Here is an 18,178-nt window from a genome sequence, read left to right as displayed (position 1 = left end):
GAACAGTCCCTTCATGTCTGCACACATGATACAGTACCTCACCATTTCGTTACATATAATGTTACATTATCTGCCAAATGCTTTGTAATGTTCCCCCCAGTTTGTCACTAAGTTAGGCTCTTTTTTCATTGATTGTTTTTACAGAGAGAGAGAGAGAGAGGCATTCATTTTTATACTTAGTTGTGCATTCATTGGTTACTTTCCATATGTGCTCTGACTGGGGATCAAACTCTCAACCTTGGCCCTCTGGAGCTGTCCTCAATGCCTGGGCCAACTTTGCTCCAATGGAGCCTTGGCTGCAGGAGGGGAAGAGAGAGACAGAGAGGAAGGAGAGGGGGAAGGGAGGAGAAGCAGATGGGCGCTTCTTCTGTGTGCCCTGGCTGGGAATTGAACCCAGGACTTCCACACGCCAGGCTGATTTTCTACCACTGAGCCGACCAGCAGGGCCCGCCTCCTCATCTCTACTTGGCATGTGCTCTCCCCCCTCAGCCTTTATTTCCTTAACAGCTCACGTGTCCATTTAAGATTTTCCCGTTTCATTCAGTGGCATTAGTGTTCTTTCCCTGGGAGAGTTGGTCCACGTCCCAGAATCTGCTGCCTATGCTATTTGGGCTCCATCTGCCCTTTCCTGTGATGTGTTTTGTATTTTGCCTTCTTCCAAAAGTCGTTTTAAGTTCTCTTACCAAACAAAAGCTTATACCTTGACAAAGGTGGCCCAGTGTGTGAGCCCCAAGGGTTTCCTCTTAAATGGAAACAAAACATTTTCTTATTCGCTATTTTCTCTGAGAGCGAGAAGGAAAAAAAACGGCCACACCATGGCTCTGATCCATGCATCCTTTATTCCATGACCAACCAATCGCTGAGCCGCGTCCAGGCAACAGTACACAAACTGGCAACCGACAGCATACCGCTAGACAGTGATCTGAGGCTGACAGGACATTTAAGGCTTTTAAATTTGAAAACAAAAATTAAAATGAAAACAAAAAAACCCCACTCCAAACCCAAACCCTCAACCAGTATGAGCAGTGTAGCAATTGAAAGCATCTTCCATTTCTGATGCTTACCAGATGCAACTCCAGTGTCAAAACCCAGAAACCTGCTAAACTAAAAAGGTTAGTTTAGTGAAATTTTAAATACATAAATTCTTCAAAGCATAGACTTGTCATTATTTTTTTTTGTCTTGGAAATGTTATAAAATTTTTTTAATAGCAAAACATAGGAATAAAAACATATTAACAAAATGTATCCAATCATTTACATTAAAAACAAGGAATTTGCAGTTCATTGTTGAATCCTGACAAAGGACAACTACTCAGTAAGAATCTATGCACAACGGGATGGTAGATATGTACAGGACTTTTTAAAAAGCCTCTTAGGAGGCCTGGCCAGGAGGAAAAGTCGGCGAAGGCTCCTGTTAGATCAACCAGACAATCAAAATAGTAAGACTCTGTTGATTAGTAATAAAATTACACTAAAAAAAAAAAAAAAACCCACCCAAATTTCATTTTGTTTAAGAATATTCCAGTTACATTTCTGTGGTTCCAGTTGGTGAAGCTGTTCGGGGTGGTTCTGGTAAGTTACCCTTTAAACGGATCTGTTTGGGGGGTAAGGTCGGCATGTTAATAAAAGTGAAAGGAACTGTTGTCACCGGGTTTCCAGTTGCCCTAAAAAACAGCTTCACCCAGGGACTGGCCCCAGGAACGCAGAGGAGGTGGGGGAGGGGCGGGAGAGTCCTGCAGAAATGAATCCTAAGTGATGGGGAAGGGAGAGACACAGCTGGGAGCATCCTTTATGTAGCACGAGACCTGTCCCCACCTTTAAGCCCTCGTTCCCAATCCCTGCGAGGTCCCCAAGCCGGAAATCCAGTAGTCCAGTGTGTGAGAGGTCGTGGGAATTGGTCAACAGGCTCTAGCTACACGGCTGAGCTGTCCCCAGCGCTCTGATGAGAAGACCCGACCGGCACTTCCTGCGTGGCCGTGGCGCTGTTGCCGCCACCCAGGTGAAGCGTGTGTGTGCGCAATCAGGGCCTTGTGTTCACAGTAAATGAGGTAAAAACCAAGTCGTCTTCAGGAGTTAGGAAGTTCGTGAGATATGAACTGTTTTAGTCTCTCTAGGTACTGTGCGTAAAGCTCTATGTCATTGTGGCCAGCCCCCTCCACCCAGAGGGGCTCCACGGCTCGAGGACAGCGCTCGTACATGGCCAGGCCGTGGGAGAAATCAATGACCTCATCCTCGGTCCCATGAATGACCAGCACGGGAGAGGTGACCTTAGAGATCTTGTCAATGCTGCAAACAGAAAAGGGGAGGGGGAGAAAAGGGACTCTTTAGTCACGCTCACAGACAACGTCACAATGTCAACCAATCAGTGTCCACAGGCAAGGGAGGGACATCGTGTGCACCCCCCTTTTCCTGGGAATTCATTAAAAAAAAACAAACACACCAAACTTTTCATTTGGGAATTATTTTGGGTTCATAGGAAAGATACAGATAATACAGAGCTCCTATACTCCCCTCAACCATTTCTCTGAGGTTAACCCCAAGTATTGTCACCACACATTGTCAAAACCAAGAAGCCAGCGTGGAGACACTGACAATAACAGCTCCGGGCATTATGTGGGCTTCATTTGTTTTTTCCGATGACATCTTTTTCTGTTTTGGAACCCAAGCTGAGAATACCACACTGCATTTGGCCATTGTGTTTCTTATTAAAGTATTTTATTAAAAACAAAACAACTAAAAGCCATTGGACTAACAATCCAGTAACTAACAGTTCTGATATCTCTGTATTTATGAGAGGATTCACTAAAACAGTAAACAGGCTAGAAGTCAGCATGTCTGAACGAATGTCTCTTTGAAAGCTGAACACTTGATCCCTGGCTGCTCAGGTTTTGAGAACTGTCATCAGAATCAATTAACAGGATCCTCACCAACCACATTTCATAAAAAGTTACTGCCTTATTTTTGATTTAAAAAAAATTTTACTACTCAGCTTGAAAACTTAATGTAATGCCTCAATTCGATTCCAAATGATTTCTGACTGTTTACAAAAATCAAATCTACCCTTGAACGATGAATATTTGAGGATCTTCAAAACAATGTGCTACAGGCTCTGAAAACATTTATTTCCTCAAGAGGAATGCAGACTTTAAGCCTTGCTGGGCGGAGTGTGTAGCTGCCTTCTCCCAGGGAGGCCGTTTAATCTAAGGGCAAATCAGGAGAGGGCACCAATCTCTGTCCAGCCTGTCCGCCTACCAGAATCCCTCTTACAGTTGACTTCTGTTTTGGTCTATGGTCGAAGCTACGAAGGGATATGAACCGGTACTTTCTGCAGGGATCTTTCTGTTAAAAGTAATAGCTCACAGAGCCTGGTCAGTATCTCAGTGGGTTAGAGGGTCACCCCAAGATAGCAAAGTTGTGGGTTTGATCCCTGGTCAGGGCACATACAAGAATCATCCAATGAAAGCATACATAAGTCTTTCTCCCGCCCCCCTCAAATCAATAAATAATAAAAGTAATAGCACATTTGTTAAACATTTACCACAGCCAGGGCTTTGCCCTTTGCATACAAAACCTCATTTAATCTTCAGTGGACACCATGAGAGAAGAAAGAGCACTTGTGTAACCAGGGAGGGAACTGAAGCTCAGAGATGATCAGACAGCACTCAGGAGGTTGTGGCGATAACGAGGAGCTCTGACGTGACCTGACATTCCACACGTTTATACACAATGGACACATGGCCATGGGGCACAGCTCCGGAAACTACCAACCACTTCAAGACACCCAGATGATGACAGAACCTCCCCAGCTGGGTCAGTGGCCAAGATCACAGCCACAGTGGCAGGATCCAAGTTTGCAGATTAAGAGTCTCGTCTAGGGCCCTGGAGCTGGTGGCTCAGTGGATAGATGGTCCAGCGTGTGGAGGTCCCAGGTTGGATTCCCAGTCAGGGCACACAGGAGAAGCGACCATCTGCTCCTCTTCCCCTCCCCCTCCCTCTTCACTTCCTGCAGCCAGTGGCTCTATTGGTTCGAACATGGCCCTGAGTGCTGACGATAGCTTAGTTGGTCCGATCGAGTCAGCCTTGGTGCTAAAAATACCTGGGTACTGGAGCATCAGTCCCAGATGGGTTGCCGGGTGGATCCCAGTTGGGGTGCATGTGGGAGTCTGCCTCACTTAAAAAAAAATCTTGTTTAGGCCCTGGCCAGGTGGCTCAGTGGATAAAGCATTGACCCCACACACCAGAGGTTGTTGGTTTGACCCCGGTTGGGGAACATATATACTAGAAGCAATCAATTGAGTATATATAACTAAATGAAAAAACTAAATAGAACAAGTTGATACTCTCTCTCTCTCTCTCCCCCTGCCTCTCTCTTTCACTCTCAAACCAATGGAAATTATTATTTTTTTAAAAATATCTTGTTTAGCCTCACCAGACAATGGCACAGTGGATAGAGCATTGGACTAGCAAGTGTAGGACCCAGGTTCGAAACCCCAAGGTCACCAGCTTGAGCGCAAGGTCATCTGGTTTGAGCAAAGCTCACCAGCTTGAGCCCAGGGTCGCTAGCTTGAGCAAGGGGTCACTCGGTCTGCTGAAGGCCCCTGGTCAAGGCACATATGAGAAAGCAATCAATGAACAACTAAGGAGCTGCAACAAAGAATTGATGCTTCTCATCTCTCTCCCTTCCTGTCTGTCCCCACCTGTCCCTCTCTCTGTCTGACACACACACACACACACACACACACAAATCTTGTTTATAAACCTACTTCTCCCCTGCACTTAATTTTAAAGGGACCTCTTCTCAGAGTGCAGAGCAGAGTCAAACCCCCTTCAGAAGATAACCATGGGCAGGAGGAAGGGGCCCCACCCTGAGCAGTCTGGGCCTGGAGGGTGTATCTGAATTTAAATGCTCAGGACTCGTTTAATTTTTTTAAATATGAAAAGGAAATGGGAAGGGACCCTCCTTTAAAGAGAGGGACACAGAGACAAGTCTACAATTCATTTAGAAATCACTTCCCAAATTCAGTCACCGAGGCAAGTCAGTGACTGTTCCTGGTTTACACTCTCTCTCATGGATACTTCATGGGTTTGAATAGTTGGAACTCCTCACCTGGCTCTCCCCACTTACCGATCTTAACTAAGCAAAACGCTTGACTCTCTCAGCCCCTGCTTTTCTTTTTTACTCTTCTTCTTCTTCTTCTTTTTTTTTTTTGAGAGAGAGAGACAGACAGACAGGAAGGGAGCGAGATGAGAAGCATCAATTCTTTGTTGTGGCTCCTTAGTTGTTCATTGATTGCTTTCTCATATGTGCCTTGACGGGGGGGGGGGCAGAGCAGAGTGAGTGACCCCTTGCTCAAGCCAGCGACCTTGGGCTCAAGCCAGCGACCTTGGGCTCAAGTTAGCGACTTTGGGCCGTGTCTATGGTCCCACGCTTAAGCTGGTGAGCCTCTGCTCAAGCCAGATGAGTCTGTGTGCAAGCTGGCGACCTTGGGATTTTGAACCTGGGTCCTCAGTGTTCCAAGCCGACACTCTGTCACTCTATCTGCTGTGCCACTGCCTGGTCAGGCTCTAAGCCAGTGATTTTCAACCACCGGTCTGTGAAAGAGTTAACCACCCTGACATTGTATGAAGATTAGAGTCCATCTTCTGTGGACCAGCATGAAGTTTCTGGTGCACTGATACTGGTCGGGGGACCGAAGGTTGTTGGATAAACACTGCCCTAAGCCTCAGTTTCCTAACCTGTAAAAGAGTCCTCTAACTTGCCCACCTTCTGGAGGCTGTTTTGAAGACTGAGATGGCATTTAGCTGGATGCCTGGAATACCACACATACCTTGTACAGATTAGTTGCTGGTTTCCTATTAATTAATAAGCTGCAATGAGCTGTCGTGGCTGTATTTTGAGATATATGCTCATTTAGGAGTCATAAAAATGCTGTTCATTTTGTTGCCAGGGAAACTCCTTGCACGGCTTCCCACAGGCATGCTAAGTATCTCCCCCTTTCCACCGACTGGTCTCTCATTCCCCATTCAGCACCAATCAGACCACAGTGGAGACACCCAGCAGCCCACTTAGCATTCCCGGCCACACCACCAGAAATATGCAGCTCGCTCAGCCTTCCCAGGAAACCAACGTTTTCACTGAATCCGGGTACAAACGGCTCGGAACCCAAGTTCACCCAAGGTGTTAACAGGAGGTCGCTTCCTGTGAAAGCAGACAGTCTGTGTACAGTGGACGTTTATGTAAACGATAAATGGTGTTCTCCTCTCCCCCAGCAACGGCGGAATGAGAACAACCCACAGGCCAATTAAAACCCTAAAACTGGGCGTTGTTTTGGCTGAGGCTTTTCCGATTGAGGAGCAGGTGAGCTGGCCAGACTGCTTTAGCAAAGTCGGGGGGCGGGTGGATAGGAAGCAAACAGGTTTTATTAAAAATACCATCCTCAACTGGGATTTAAAACAAAACAACAAGTAGTTTTGGACAGAGGTCAGGTGCTCTGCATCTGTTCCTCCTCTGTCGGGGGGGATGAGGACCCCAGGCTCGGGGACACACTCCCCGGGGGCTGGCTCTGCAGGGAGTTTTCCCCTAAGCGGGAGATGATGAAGGAAGTCGCTCCTAGGGACCCACTCACCGCCACTGTCCCCGCGGCCCTCACTCAAGCACGCGATGGCACGGGAGTAGCTCCCTACGCCTTCTCCCTTAGCGGTACTGCCTGGCTGCAAAAGTTAGGAGACGTTTCAAAACAGTGGGCGCTCGCAGTGTTGACCTGCGTGTGGCCCACCGCTGACAGCCTCGCCACCCACTTTGCTCTCTGCGATTCAACAATACACATTGACCCGCGTGAACGAACACTGAGCCGGAAAGTTCCTTCTCAACACACAGGTGCTTTGTATCCTGCACGCACAGCCCAAGCAATGAAGCCTGGCTATCAGTGTGAGCAAGGTCCTCACATATTATCCGGGGGATCTTTTCAAAAGGGTCAGCCCCAGAGGACACAGTCCCCCCCCCCCCCCCCCGCTGTGTGTCATACTCACCTCCACAACCCCTAAGTTAGCACCGACACAGGTGGGACAGACGGCTGCATTCAGTGAGTATGTGTCAGCGGGCCACAGCGAATGGCATTATCGGGCCTGAACTCGGGCCACGGGCTGCTTTGCGCCTGCTGTACAGGCGGGAGCTCACCTGGGGAACGCGTCGAAGCAGTACGTTTTCCTGGTGTCGGGAAAAGCCACCCGCAAACCGGACATCAGAGGCGAGTGGAGGATCACGGCTGCGCACTCGTATCTCGAGGCCAGGTCCACCGTGGGGACGGTGCCGATGCTCTGCCCGTACAGGATGATGTTCTCAGGACTCACGCCGTACCTAGGGAGACCGGAGGTTGTGTGCCGCTTGTTAATGAATGGAAGAAAAGGAAAGTCGAAAATATCTTTTTAAAACTTTTTATTCTTTTTAGAGAGAGAGAGAAGAAGGGGAAAGAAGAGAGAGTGTGTGTGTGTGTGGGGGGGGAGAAATAGAAGCATTCATTTGTAGTTCTACTGATTTAGGCATTCATTGGTCAAGTCTTGCATGTGCCCTGACCAGGGATCGAACCTGCAACCTTGTTGTTTCAGGATGACACTCTAACTGACTGAGCTAACCGGCCAGGGCCCCAAAACCACAGTATCTTACACTCACAAAACTCACATCTCACTTGTACACTTCAGCTTAAAATAAAGTGAACTTCACAAAAACGGATGTTACAATGTATCTCAATATTAGTGACTCAGATGCTGCCTTTTACACCATTTTGCACAAATAGTGAATATGACTATTTTTCCTCTGGACAATTAACTAAATTCATGCATTACACATTTCATTTCAGTATTTACTGTCATCTCATTCTCTATTTTTCCCTCCAACTGCTTTCTCTGATGATCTGAGAGGTATTTCTGATATGAAAACAACAGTGTGCTTGGCAAATCCTAAGACTGTTGTTAAGAGCCCTCTGAGTGAGGCTTTAATAAGATATGAAATATATTATTAGCATTTGTCAGAAAAAGGTACCGGGAGACAATTCATTTGAAGACAATTACTTTTGCTTTAGCATCTTTTCAGGGCTAAACCCTCCCACGTCATTCAACCCACCAGCAGTTTCCCAATCCGTTCACTTCCGACTCTCAGCTGGGCAAATGGCCACGTGGGGAACAGGCCACACGCTCCCAGGTACAGCCTCCACACACACAGGGCTCACCTACCAGTCCTCTCGCCCACAAACACAGACAGGACGGTATGCGGGGCTGCCCGACGGCGGGGGATCCTGCCGGGCACCAGCAGCGTGGGGATGACGTGTTACCTGCCTGCTCTGACCTGCTTCTGGCATCTGAGTCGTTCTCTGGTTGGTGAGGGGCAGGGGGTCCAATTCCAGGCTGCGGACCTGGTTTCCATCCCCTGCCTCTCGGACTCATGCTAACGACACGCCCTCCCCAGCTTCTGGCCTGGCCTCTCTCTCCTCTCCCAGACCCTCCTCCTCTGGGTTCGATCCACAGAAGCTGCCGCAGTCACAACATGCCTGACGCCAACCCACCCTGCGCCCTCTCATTAGCCCCCTTCAGCAAATCACTTTCATTGGGATAAACGTCCATGACCTCGGATTAACCTCCACAACCTGCCCCAGTTTCCTGTGCCAGCCTCTCCTTTGGTCTCCAGGTGAACCTTCTGCCCCACAGTTAGATACCTCACTGTCCCATAAACAAGGCACGCCTCTCACTGTCCCATAAACAAGGCACGCCTCTCACTGTCCCTTAAACAAGGCACGCCTCTCACTGTCCCTTAAACAAGGCACGCCTCTCACTGTCCCTTAAACAAGGCACGCCTCTCCATTGCCTACAACTTCTGGGGTCCTTCCTCCTTCACACCCGTTCCAGCCACCCCAGGCCATACTGGCCCTTTCTTTCCCAAGCCATTCTCTCCAGTACTTACCAGTATGTGGCGGGAGGTGGGAGGGAGGGCGGCTGGACCACTTTGTGGCATGCCCTGTGCTGTCGATGAGACTTAAGCCCCACCCTGGTGGGTACAATTGTGTACCCCTACCCCCTTGGGAAAGTGAACAATATCACGGTCAGGGATCGGCACCCCGGAGGCCTTTCTTCCTTTGAATGGAATGAGACATCGGCCAAAGGCTGTTTTTGAACCAATTCAAAACTAACTTTAACATATTGTTATCATTCCAGTGGATATCGTTTTTTAATTTTATTTTTTATTTTTTCATTTTAGAGAGAGGAGAGAAGAGAGAGAAAGGGGGAGGAGCAGGAAGCATCAGCTCCCATATGTGCCTTGACCAAGCAAGCCCAGGGTTTTGAACCAGCGACCTCAGCGTTTCACGTGGACACTTTATCTGCTGCGCCACCACAGGCCAGGCCCCAATGGATATCTAATCCCACTTAAAGTTTAGCATCTTCTTGAGGATCTAGCTAGAAGCAGCACCTGTCTGCAAACTAGGGAAATGGACAGTAGGTTAGTTTCTGCTGTGTCCAGGTGTCCTGTAAGATTTACGTGAAACACAACACAAGGTATCAGCCAGGGGGAAGCCCAGACTCGGAGCGACGGGTCCCTATTGCTGGAGTGCCGCGTGTGCAGTAGCCCTGCTGGAAACCTGGTTTTTGCTCCCCCCCTCTCACGTGTCCCCCATCCTCCTGCAGTCACAGGGAGCGATGCTGAGCTCCAGGGGGCCATGGCCTTGGCCAGGTAGCTGAGGTTGCAGGTTGGAACCCTAGTTACAGCACACGTAAAAATCAACCAATGGCCCTGGCCGGTTGGCTCAGCGGTAGAGCGTCGGCCTAGCGTGCGGAGGACCCAGGTTCGATTCCCGGCCAGGGCACACAGGAGAAGCACCCATATGCTTCTCCACCCCTCTGCCACGCTTTCCTCTCTGTCTCTCTCTTCCCCTCCCGCAGCCAAGGCTCCATTGGAGCAAAGATGGCCCGGGCGCTGGGGATGGCTCTGTGGCCTCTGCCTCAGGCGCTAGAGTGGCTCTGGTCGCAACATGGCGACGCCCAGGATGGGCAGAGCATCGCCCCCTGGTGGGCAGAGCGTCGCCCCATAGTGGGCGTGCCGGGTGGATCCCGGTCGGGCGCATGCGGGAGTCTGTCTGACTGTCTCTCCCTGTTTCCAGCTTCAGAAAAATGAAAAAAGAAAAAAAAAAATCAACCAATGAATGCGTAAATAAGGGGAACAACGCATCAGTGATTCTCTCCCTCTCTGTGTCTTTCTCCCTTCCGCTCTCTCTAAAAATCAATTACAGAAGATTTACTCTTCAGTTTCCACTGAGCACAGAGGACGTGTCCCCGGTGGAGATGGGGCGTGCCAGGGAGACAGCATCCTGTGGGAATGATCACGACACCGAGGAGGTAAAACCCTGTTTGTTTTCTCTTCATTGTAAAGCTCTCTGTTCTGACTACACACACGGACACGCCGGGCCTCTCAGATGCGCCGCATCCTGTTTAAGTGAACGGGCCCTGGAAGTGAACGGGCCTTGACTTTGTCCTGTCAGGAGCATTTCCATTTATCTTCAGAAGAAGCAGGCTTGGCACGGGGCCACCGACTTTGAAGTCAATAGTTTAAATATTTCAGAGCTACAATTCCTAGTGGAAATGCCTTCAGACTTAGGACAAAGATAAATACACAAGGGCCCGTGAACGCTAACTGAAGGATGAGGTCTTAGGGTACTGAGAAACCCTGACAAACTTTAGAGCAAAGCTCTGGCGTTACAGGACTGAATGTGAAGGGAAGCAGGTAGGTAAACACGGCCTGCAAAGAACACAAACCCCTCCAGGACCAGGGCCGCCTGTGGGCACCTTGACCATCAATCACTTTCTCCCCACCAAAGCATAACAAATGCGCATGCCTTATATTTCTAATTATGAGGAAGATCAAAAAAGCACCCATCATCTGAAATGTACTCCTTTTTCCTTTTTAAAAATACATCTTTGGAGGCCCTGGCCAGTTGGTTCAGTAGTAGAGCGTTGACCCAGTGTGTGAAAGTCCCGGGTTCGATTCTGGATTGGGCACACACGAGTAGTGACCATCTGCTTCTCCACCCTTCTCCTTTCCCCTTCTCTGTCTTTCTCTCTTCTCCTCTCGCAGCCATGGCTCAACTGGTTCAAGTGCATCAGCCCTGGGCGCTAACGATGGCTCCCTGGAGCCTCAGCCTCAGACACAAAAAATAGCTCAGTTGGTGGCCTGACCTGTGGTGGCGCAGTGGATAAAGCGTCGACCTGGAAATGCTGAGGTCCCCAGTTCGAAACCCTGGGCTTGCCTGGTCAAGGCACATATGGGAGTTGATGCTTCCAGCTCCTCCCCCCTTCTCTCTCTCTGTCTCTCCTCTCTCTCTCTCTCTCTGTCTCTCTCTCTCCTCTCTAAAATGAATAAATTTAAAAATAAAATAAAATAAAAAATAAAATAAAATAGTAGATGTGGGAAAATATTAGAAATATATATATAAAAAAAAAAAAATAGCTCAGTTGGGAGCATGGCCCCAGATGGGCAGAGCATTGGCTTCAGATGGGGGTTGCTGGGTGGATCCCGGTCGGGGTGCAATGTGGGAGTCTGTCTCTCTCCCCTTCTCACTTGGAAAAGAAGAAAAAAAAAAGGAAGAACACTAAAACCAAGTATAAGTTTGGGCAGAATGAACTTTATGGTCAGTAAATTTGTCCAAGTGCAGACAAGGCCACGATCAAATGGAGACAGGGACACCAGGACACGCAGAGAGAGTGCCTGAAGCCACTGCAAAGAGGAGGAGATCCGGGAACACGGAGAAGAAAGGCGACCACCCCAGGGGTGGGCGAGCACCGGAACCCGGGAGCCGGCCGGGCTGCGCGGTGAGGCTTTTACCTCGGAAGGAAGCCGAGGACCGTCCCAGGAATGCCCACGGATGCCGTGAGGACACAGACGGGAAACCGCTGTGGCCACGGGAAGGAAGAAGATGGTTGGATAAGAAGTGTTCGGAGTTGCTCGGATGAGACGTGTGTGCAGCGAGCGGCGGCGGGGGAGGGGGGTCACGCAGAAGGGTGGGGGGACGGCGCACACACAGGGGAGTTGGGAAGGGGACATCGGGTGGCTGGAATTCTGTTTGTTTTGTTAGAAAGTAAGATCAGTTTGGGAAGATGCTGAGTTTCGGGTGACTGTGGAACACCCCAGGAAGGCGTGGAAAAGTCGAACCCTCAGGGTTAGTTATAGGAAAGGTCTTCCTGAAATTGTTGGCTGTGTGTGCTCAAGGCCCCCCCCCCCCCCAGGAAGCAGCTGGCAGGAGGCGGCTGCGGGGACAGCGTCCAGGCCCAGAGCCACAGGACGACAGCGAACACAGAGGCTCTGGGAGGGACCAGGTGGCCCCGGTCCTAGGAAGATGGGCAGATCAAAACTTCAATCAGTAAACAGAATGATAGCATGTCCTTTTCTGAACCAGACTGCTACGGCAATAATTATACAACCCTCAGAACAACAAGGACATTCCAGGGAAAGGTCACTGGCCAGGAGGCTTGCTGTGGTGACATGCATGCCCAGTCACTAGGCTTTCTTAGACTTCGTCATTTATTTCTTTTTCTTTTTTTTTCATTTTTCCAAAGCTGGAAACAGGGAGGCAGTTAGACAGACTCCCGCATGCGCCTGACCGGGATCCACCCGGCATGCCCACCAGGGGGCGATGCTTTGCCCCTCTGGGGCATCGCTCTGTTGCGTCCAGAGCCACTCTAGCGCCTGGGGCAGAGGCCACAGAGCCATCCTCAGCGCCCGGGCCATCTTTGCTCCAATGGAGCCTTGGCTGCGGGAGGGGAAGAGAGAGACAGAGAGGAAGGAGAGGGGGAGGGGTGGAGAAGCAAATGGGCGCCTCTCCTGTGTGCCCTGGCTAGGAATCGAACCCGGGACTCCTGCACGCCAGGCTGACGCTCTACCGCTGAGCCAACCGGCCAGGGCCACCTCATTTATTTCAAACACATCAGCACACACGCCGTCTTGTCTTCGCGAGGCAGCGCTCTCCTCGTGCCCGATGTTCCCCTCTACGCCACTACACCACGTGTTTGAGAGCTCCTTCCTGAAGGCAGCGGCGCAGGGGAGGGCTTTCAGCGTCGGGTCGAGACCCACCTTCAGCACAGCTTAATTCTTTATGTCATTCAAGACATGCCCCTTCTCTTACAACACTTTCCCTCTGTGCCAAAGCAAAAATAAACAAGATCTGGCATGACTTAATTTTCATTTTTAAAAAGTCATCTCGCAGAGAGAAAGTTAAGAGTCCTCAAGTATATGTACAACCAACTCCCTTTAGATCCCTGACAATTAAAATAGAATAATTTGCTTGAACTTGTTTGGGTATAATTGTGTCTGAAATTCTTCTAATGATAATGGAGACTCTCTGGCATTCTCTAATGAGCCAGAAAAGGCTCCCTCTCCCTAGAGCTGCACAGACACCTGGGAAAGGCTCGGAATAGCACCTGCCCTCCAGGGCTCACGAGGAGTATATGGGCTGCCGTATGCACAACACCAAGCATCTGACAAAAGCCATTTCATAAGTGCCACTTCTGTCCACCCCAACGAGAGGTGAAGACAGACACGTGACCAAAGTACAGCCTTCAAGGGTCTCCTATTAACACCCGAGAAACACGCTGCAAAGTAATGCACATGTCTCGTGAAGTCTCAGGATGGGGGAAAGCTTTGAAAATCTAATTGAATTACCCCCCCTTGATTGCCAACACTGGGAGCTATTTCTTAGAACTAGAAACTCGAGAATTTAATTTCTAGTTATTTTATCGTTCTTAGGACAGACGACAGCCATAGCACACAAGACACCAGGTGGCTAGTGAGCTGGTCCTGCCTGGCAATCACATGCAAATGGCAGTGATGTGTAGGATGTCACACCACCAAGCCCTTTACAAAACCCTGCACAAATCCGCCGAGATGCCCATGGGGAATTTCGGGATGGTCATGCATGCTGGGGACAGAGAGCATTTCTGACCTGCTGTATCTTTTCAGAGCAATCAAAGTCCTTCTCCACGACCCAGAAGAAACTTTCTTAAGAATAACTACAAAGAGGAGAGCAAGGCTGAGGAAGGGAGGAAGCCGGGGTCCTGAGCCATCGTGGGGGCGCCTTGCACCCAGTCCTGGTCTCCTGGAGTTCTGACCTGGGTGGAGCTTAGACTGCCCTCTCTCGACATTGGGCTAAAACCAGTGTTTTGTGAGTATGTGGTCAGGCCTGTGTGGAGGTCTGGGGCAGGGACAGAGGGCGGAGGTCTGCCCAGCAGGTGAGGAGGAGGAGGCTTCGGAACCAGACCACTCAAGGTCTGAGTCCGGCTCTGCCTTGCCCCCATTATCTGACCATAAAGGGGTGTGAGTGTTGCCCGCTGGGCCTGCGGTGGGAATTAATGGGATAATGGATGAAACCCACAGTCCCCTCTCCACCTTCTAGGCTGCTTTCCTGTTTCCACAGCCAAGAGATGCGTCCCCCGTGGGATCTGACGTGGCGCGTGGACACGGGACGACACCTCCGTCTGCAAACCCAGGAGGCTGGCTCACTCACCAGCTCAGCTCAGCTCAGCCCAGCCGTGCCCGACTCTCACTGCTCGTCCGGACCTGTGGTTTGCGCCCACTTGGTCGGAGCGGAGTCTGTAAATAAACCACCCCCCGCCCCACCCAGGGAGGAAACCCTCTGTCTCCCAGAGGGCACTTTTGGTTCTTGAGCCTTGGTCCTTTCTCCTAGTGTTCCCTAGTCTCCCTTCTGCTCCAGAACCTCCTACTTCTCCTTCATCTGTCTTAAAAGCATAAGAAGTTCATGGCATCCATTATGAAAATATCTCAAACCACAGGGCGGGGCCGGAGAGGCCCCAAGAGATCACACAGACGATGACTTTACAGATAAGGAAACCAAAGCTCGGGGAGAGGTCGCTGACTTAATGCAGACTGGTAATTACCAAGGCGGCTGCTCTGAGCATCTCCCAGCTCCAGGATGTGCACTAACCTGGGGGAAGAATTACGACTGGTCCACATTACACAGACACGACCTTTGACTGGGGCGGTGCAGCTGCTCAGGCCAGACACAGCTGTCCAATCCTGCCTCCGTCTCTGCTGAGTGTGGGGCACACGGCCAGCCCTGCACTCAGGTGTGAAATGGGGCTCCCTGCCTAACCAGGCTGGTGTGCAGCTGCCCAGTAAGGTTAGTGATCACCCCCCTTTAACTCAAAGGTAAAGCAACTCGGAATCAGGATGTTCACAGCACCAACCTGAAAATGTTGACGTAAGCCAGGCTGGAAAGTGCACATGCTATTTAACCGGGACAGAGTTTACGCAGGGAGGGCACAAAGTTCTGATGACGGGCGGGGGTGACGGCTGCACAACTCTGCGACGTCCTCAATACCACAGAACCGGCCCCTTGAAAATGGTTCAAGTGGGAAGTTCACATTATGTGAATTTTATCACAATAAAAGGGGGAAAAAAATGAACAGTCTTCTTATGTCGGACTCAAACTAACTGTTGCCTTATCGGTGAGTACAAAGGAAAAATCCCAGCTCTCCCGAATTCAAAATGAGATTCGACTATAAAAATAAAAACAGTAAGTAGTAAACAATAGTAATAAACATTTGGGTTTTAAAAACGGTAAACTGTCTAACATCCAGAGTCATTACAATTTACCAGGAACAGAAAGAGAAAAGACGAGAAGGGGGCGCATCACCTCCGCGTGTTCTTCCGCCAGTGTGGCAGCGCGCTCTGCTCAAGACCCATCTCTGAGGGGGGGGGGGGGGCAGGTGTTTATTTAAACCCCATTCTGACCTCCCTGTCACAAAGACCTGCTATCCTTTCCATTATTTCTCCACCTCAGCTGGCTTTTTTTTTTTTTCCCGGTCTTTTTTTTAAAAGGCCAATCAAAAGGAGACCGCTCCTTAGGACAACACAGCACCCCGGCCATCACCCTTTGAGGTGTAAGGGTTCCCTCGGGAACCTCACAGAAGGATCCCCGGCCGCAGTGCGCAGACGTATTTCTCTGAGCAGTACCTGCCGATTTGAATGAAACCATAACAGAATTCCAATTTCTAGTACTTGAACGCTCAAGGGCAGTTGTTAGAGAGGCTGTCTGCATTCTAAAATAGCACCCCTCGTCTGTCTGTCAAGGACGAAGCCCGAGGCCTGCGTGTGCCACAACCAGCCTCCGATGCTGACCAGAGTTCTTACCCCACTTGGGAGTTTTCATTTCCTTTCCCAAGTTGGTCTGACAGAGGGCCTGGAGGTAACTTCAACATTACCTTTTAATTAAAACACTGTGTAGCGTATAAACATAACAAAGCAAATGCCACATTCTTATGCATCATAAATAGGAAGGCTTTATGTGGTCACTAAAGAACATGGAGTACTGAAGCATCAATAATTCAATAGCTCCCAGCCTCCACATTCTGCTCTGCACGCTCCACTGTGACCCAGGATGATGCACTCATAACCCAGTCCCTGGAGCCTAACACAATAACCAGAGACGGAGCAGGACAAGTAGATTCTGTTTTCTCTGCAGACAACGCAAGACATTCCCAAGCTTATTCAGCCCTCCTGTCCTTGTGTCAAGCCTCGCTCTGGACCTCGCGTCTTACGTTTTTCCTGTTGTGGTCCCAGCTTGTCTTTGGCTGGATGGAAAATACTGGTGCGTCTCCTATTGAAACCATTCCAGGGGCCCTGGCCGGTTGGCTCAGCGGTAGAGCGTCGGCCTGGCGTGTGGGAGTCCCGGGTTCGATTCCCGGCCAGGGCACACAGGAGAAGCACCCATCTGCTTCTCTACCCCTCCCCCTCTCCTTCCTCTCTGTCTCTCTCTTCCCCTCCTTTCCCCTCCCGCAGCTGAGGCTCCACTGGAGCAAAGATGGCCCCGGCGCTGGGGATGGCTCCATGGCCTCTGCTTCAGGCGTTAGAATGGCTCTGGATGCAACAGAGCAACGCCCCGGATGGGCAGAGCATCGCCCCCTGGTGGGCGTGCCGGGTGGATCCCAGTCTGGCGCATGCGGGAGTCTGTCTGACTGCCTCCCCGTTTCCAGCTTCGGAAAAATGAAAAAAAAAAAAAAGAAACCATTCCAGAAATTGAGGAACTTCACGTGCCGACGAGGTTTCAAACAGGGATGGGGGTAGATACGGGTCTTCGTTCTGAAGAGAAGCTTTGTCACCGCAGACGTGCCAGTTGCTGCCATCTAGATGCTCTGATCAGGCACAGAAGGGCGCCTGGGGGTGGCGCCCTGCGTCCCCAGCCACAGCAGCCAGGACGTCAGAAGTGGATTCCATGTGCAATGGGGACAGGGGACTTCGGGACTCACGGGCAGACGTGGGGATTAAATGCTAAATTAAACATAGGAAGGGGCACGAAAGAAGAGAGGTGGGGTCAGGCACAGTCGGGGGCAGCCTGGCTCCGGCAGTGCCCGTGCGCGGGAACCTGCCAGGGGATCTATCCTCCTTTCCCTCATGAGCTTAAAAACGTGTCCCGGTCATCCAAGCAAGGCTTATCCGTGACTCCCACGTGCACCGGGATTCTCTCTCATCCTGGCTGTCATCGCCACCCCAGTGGTCACTCAGTTCCAAATAGGCTTCCCTGGCTGTGTCCTCTCCTCTTTCTAAGCCCATGCGACCCCAAAATGTTCCCGCCCCCTGAATTCCTTCCAAGACGCCAACAGGCACTTTACATGCTGACTCTCAAGTCCCCTTCCTCAGCCGGACATGTTCCGTATTATGACTTCTAATCCATCCGACTCCCTGTCCACAAGTTACCACGATTTGTGAGTTCCCATCAAGTCAAGGCAAATTGCAAGGGGAGAGATTTTACTACATAATTTCAATCAGTCAGGAATTGTTTATTTTTCACTTGAAACATGAAAGAAATCGAAGCGATATAAAATCTTCTATAAAGTATTAACAGATGCTTTCAGCGTCTCAGCTTGGTCTGTGTGAGTTTTCAGCTCGAAAACAAAGCCTATTTTCACCCTCTTCTCCCACCTATTAGAATTCCTCGGGTTTAAAATGCTGTGAAATAGTACAGCCAAATATTTATAAAAACATTAAGGTTTTATTACAGTTTCATTCGTGGGTACTTCCTTGGCAGAAAGCAAAATTTACGAGCAAGGTTATATATGTTTTCATAAAGTAACTATTCGAATTGAGCGTTGCATATTAAATGCCTCTGCTGAGCTGTTTGTGTCCCGC

General features: G+C 50.0%; 1 protein-coding gene across 1 annotated transcript in view; it reads right to left on the bottom strand.

Annotated features, from left to right (window-relative positions):
* Positions 1 to 820: 820 nt before the first annotated feature.
* ABHD17C (abhydrolase domain containing 17C, depalmitoylase) overlaps positions 821 to 18,178 on the bottom strand; it is a 39,006-nt gene continuing 21,648 nt past the window's right edge. The window contains exons 2-3 of the mRNA XM_066239820.1: positions 7,178 to 7,357; positions 821 to 2,286 (exon numbers count right to left, since the gene is read on the bottom strand). Of these exons, the coding sequence (XP_066095917.1) occupies positions 2,067 to 2,286; positions 7,178 to 7,357 (400 nt within the window). The 3' untranslated portion in view covers positions 821 to 2,066. The remainder of the gene's footprint in view (positions 2,287 to 7,177; positions 7,358 to 18,178) is intronic.

This window comes from Saccopteryx bilineata, chromosome 7, assembly GCF_036850765.1.
Source record: "Saccopteryx bilineata isolate mSacBil1 chromosome 7, mSacBil1_pri_phased_curated, whole genome shotgun sequence".
NCBI lineage: Eukaryota > Metazoa > Chordata > Mammalia > Chiroptera > Emballonuridae > Saccopteryx > Saccopteryx bilineata.
The sequence above is the reverse complement of the archived record's forward strand: the minus strand, read 5'-3'. Positions and strand labels throughout refer to the sequence as shown.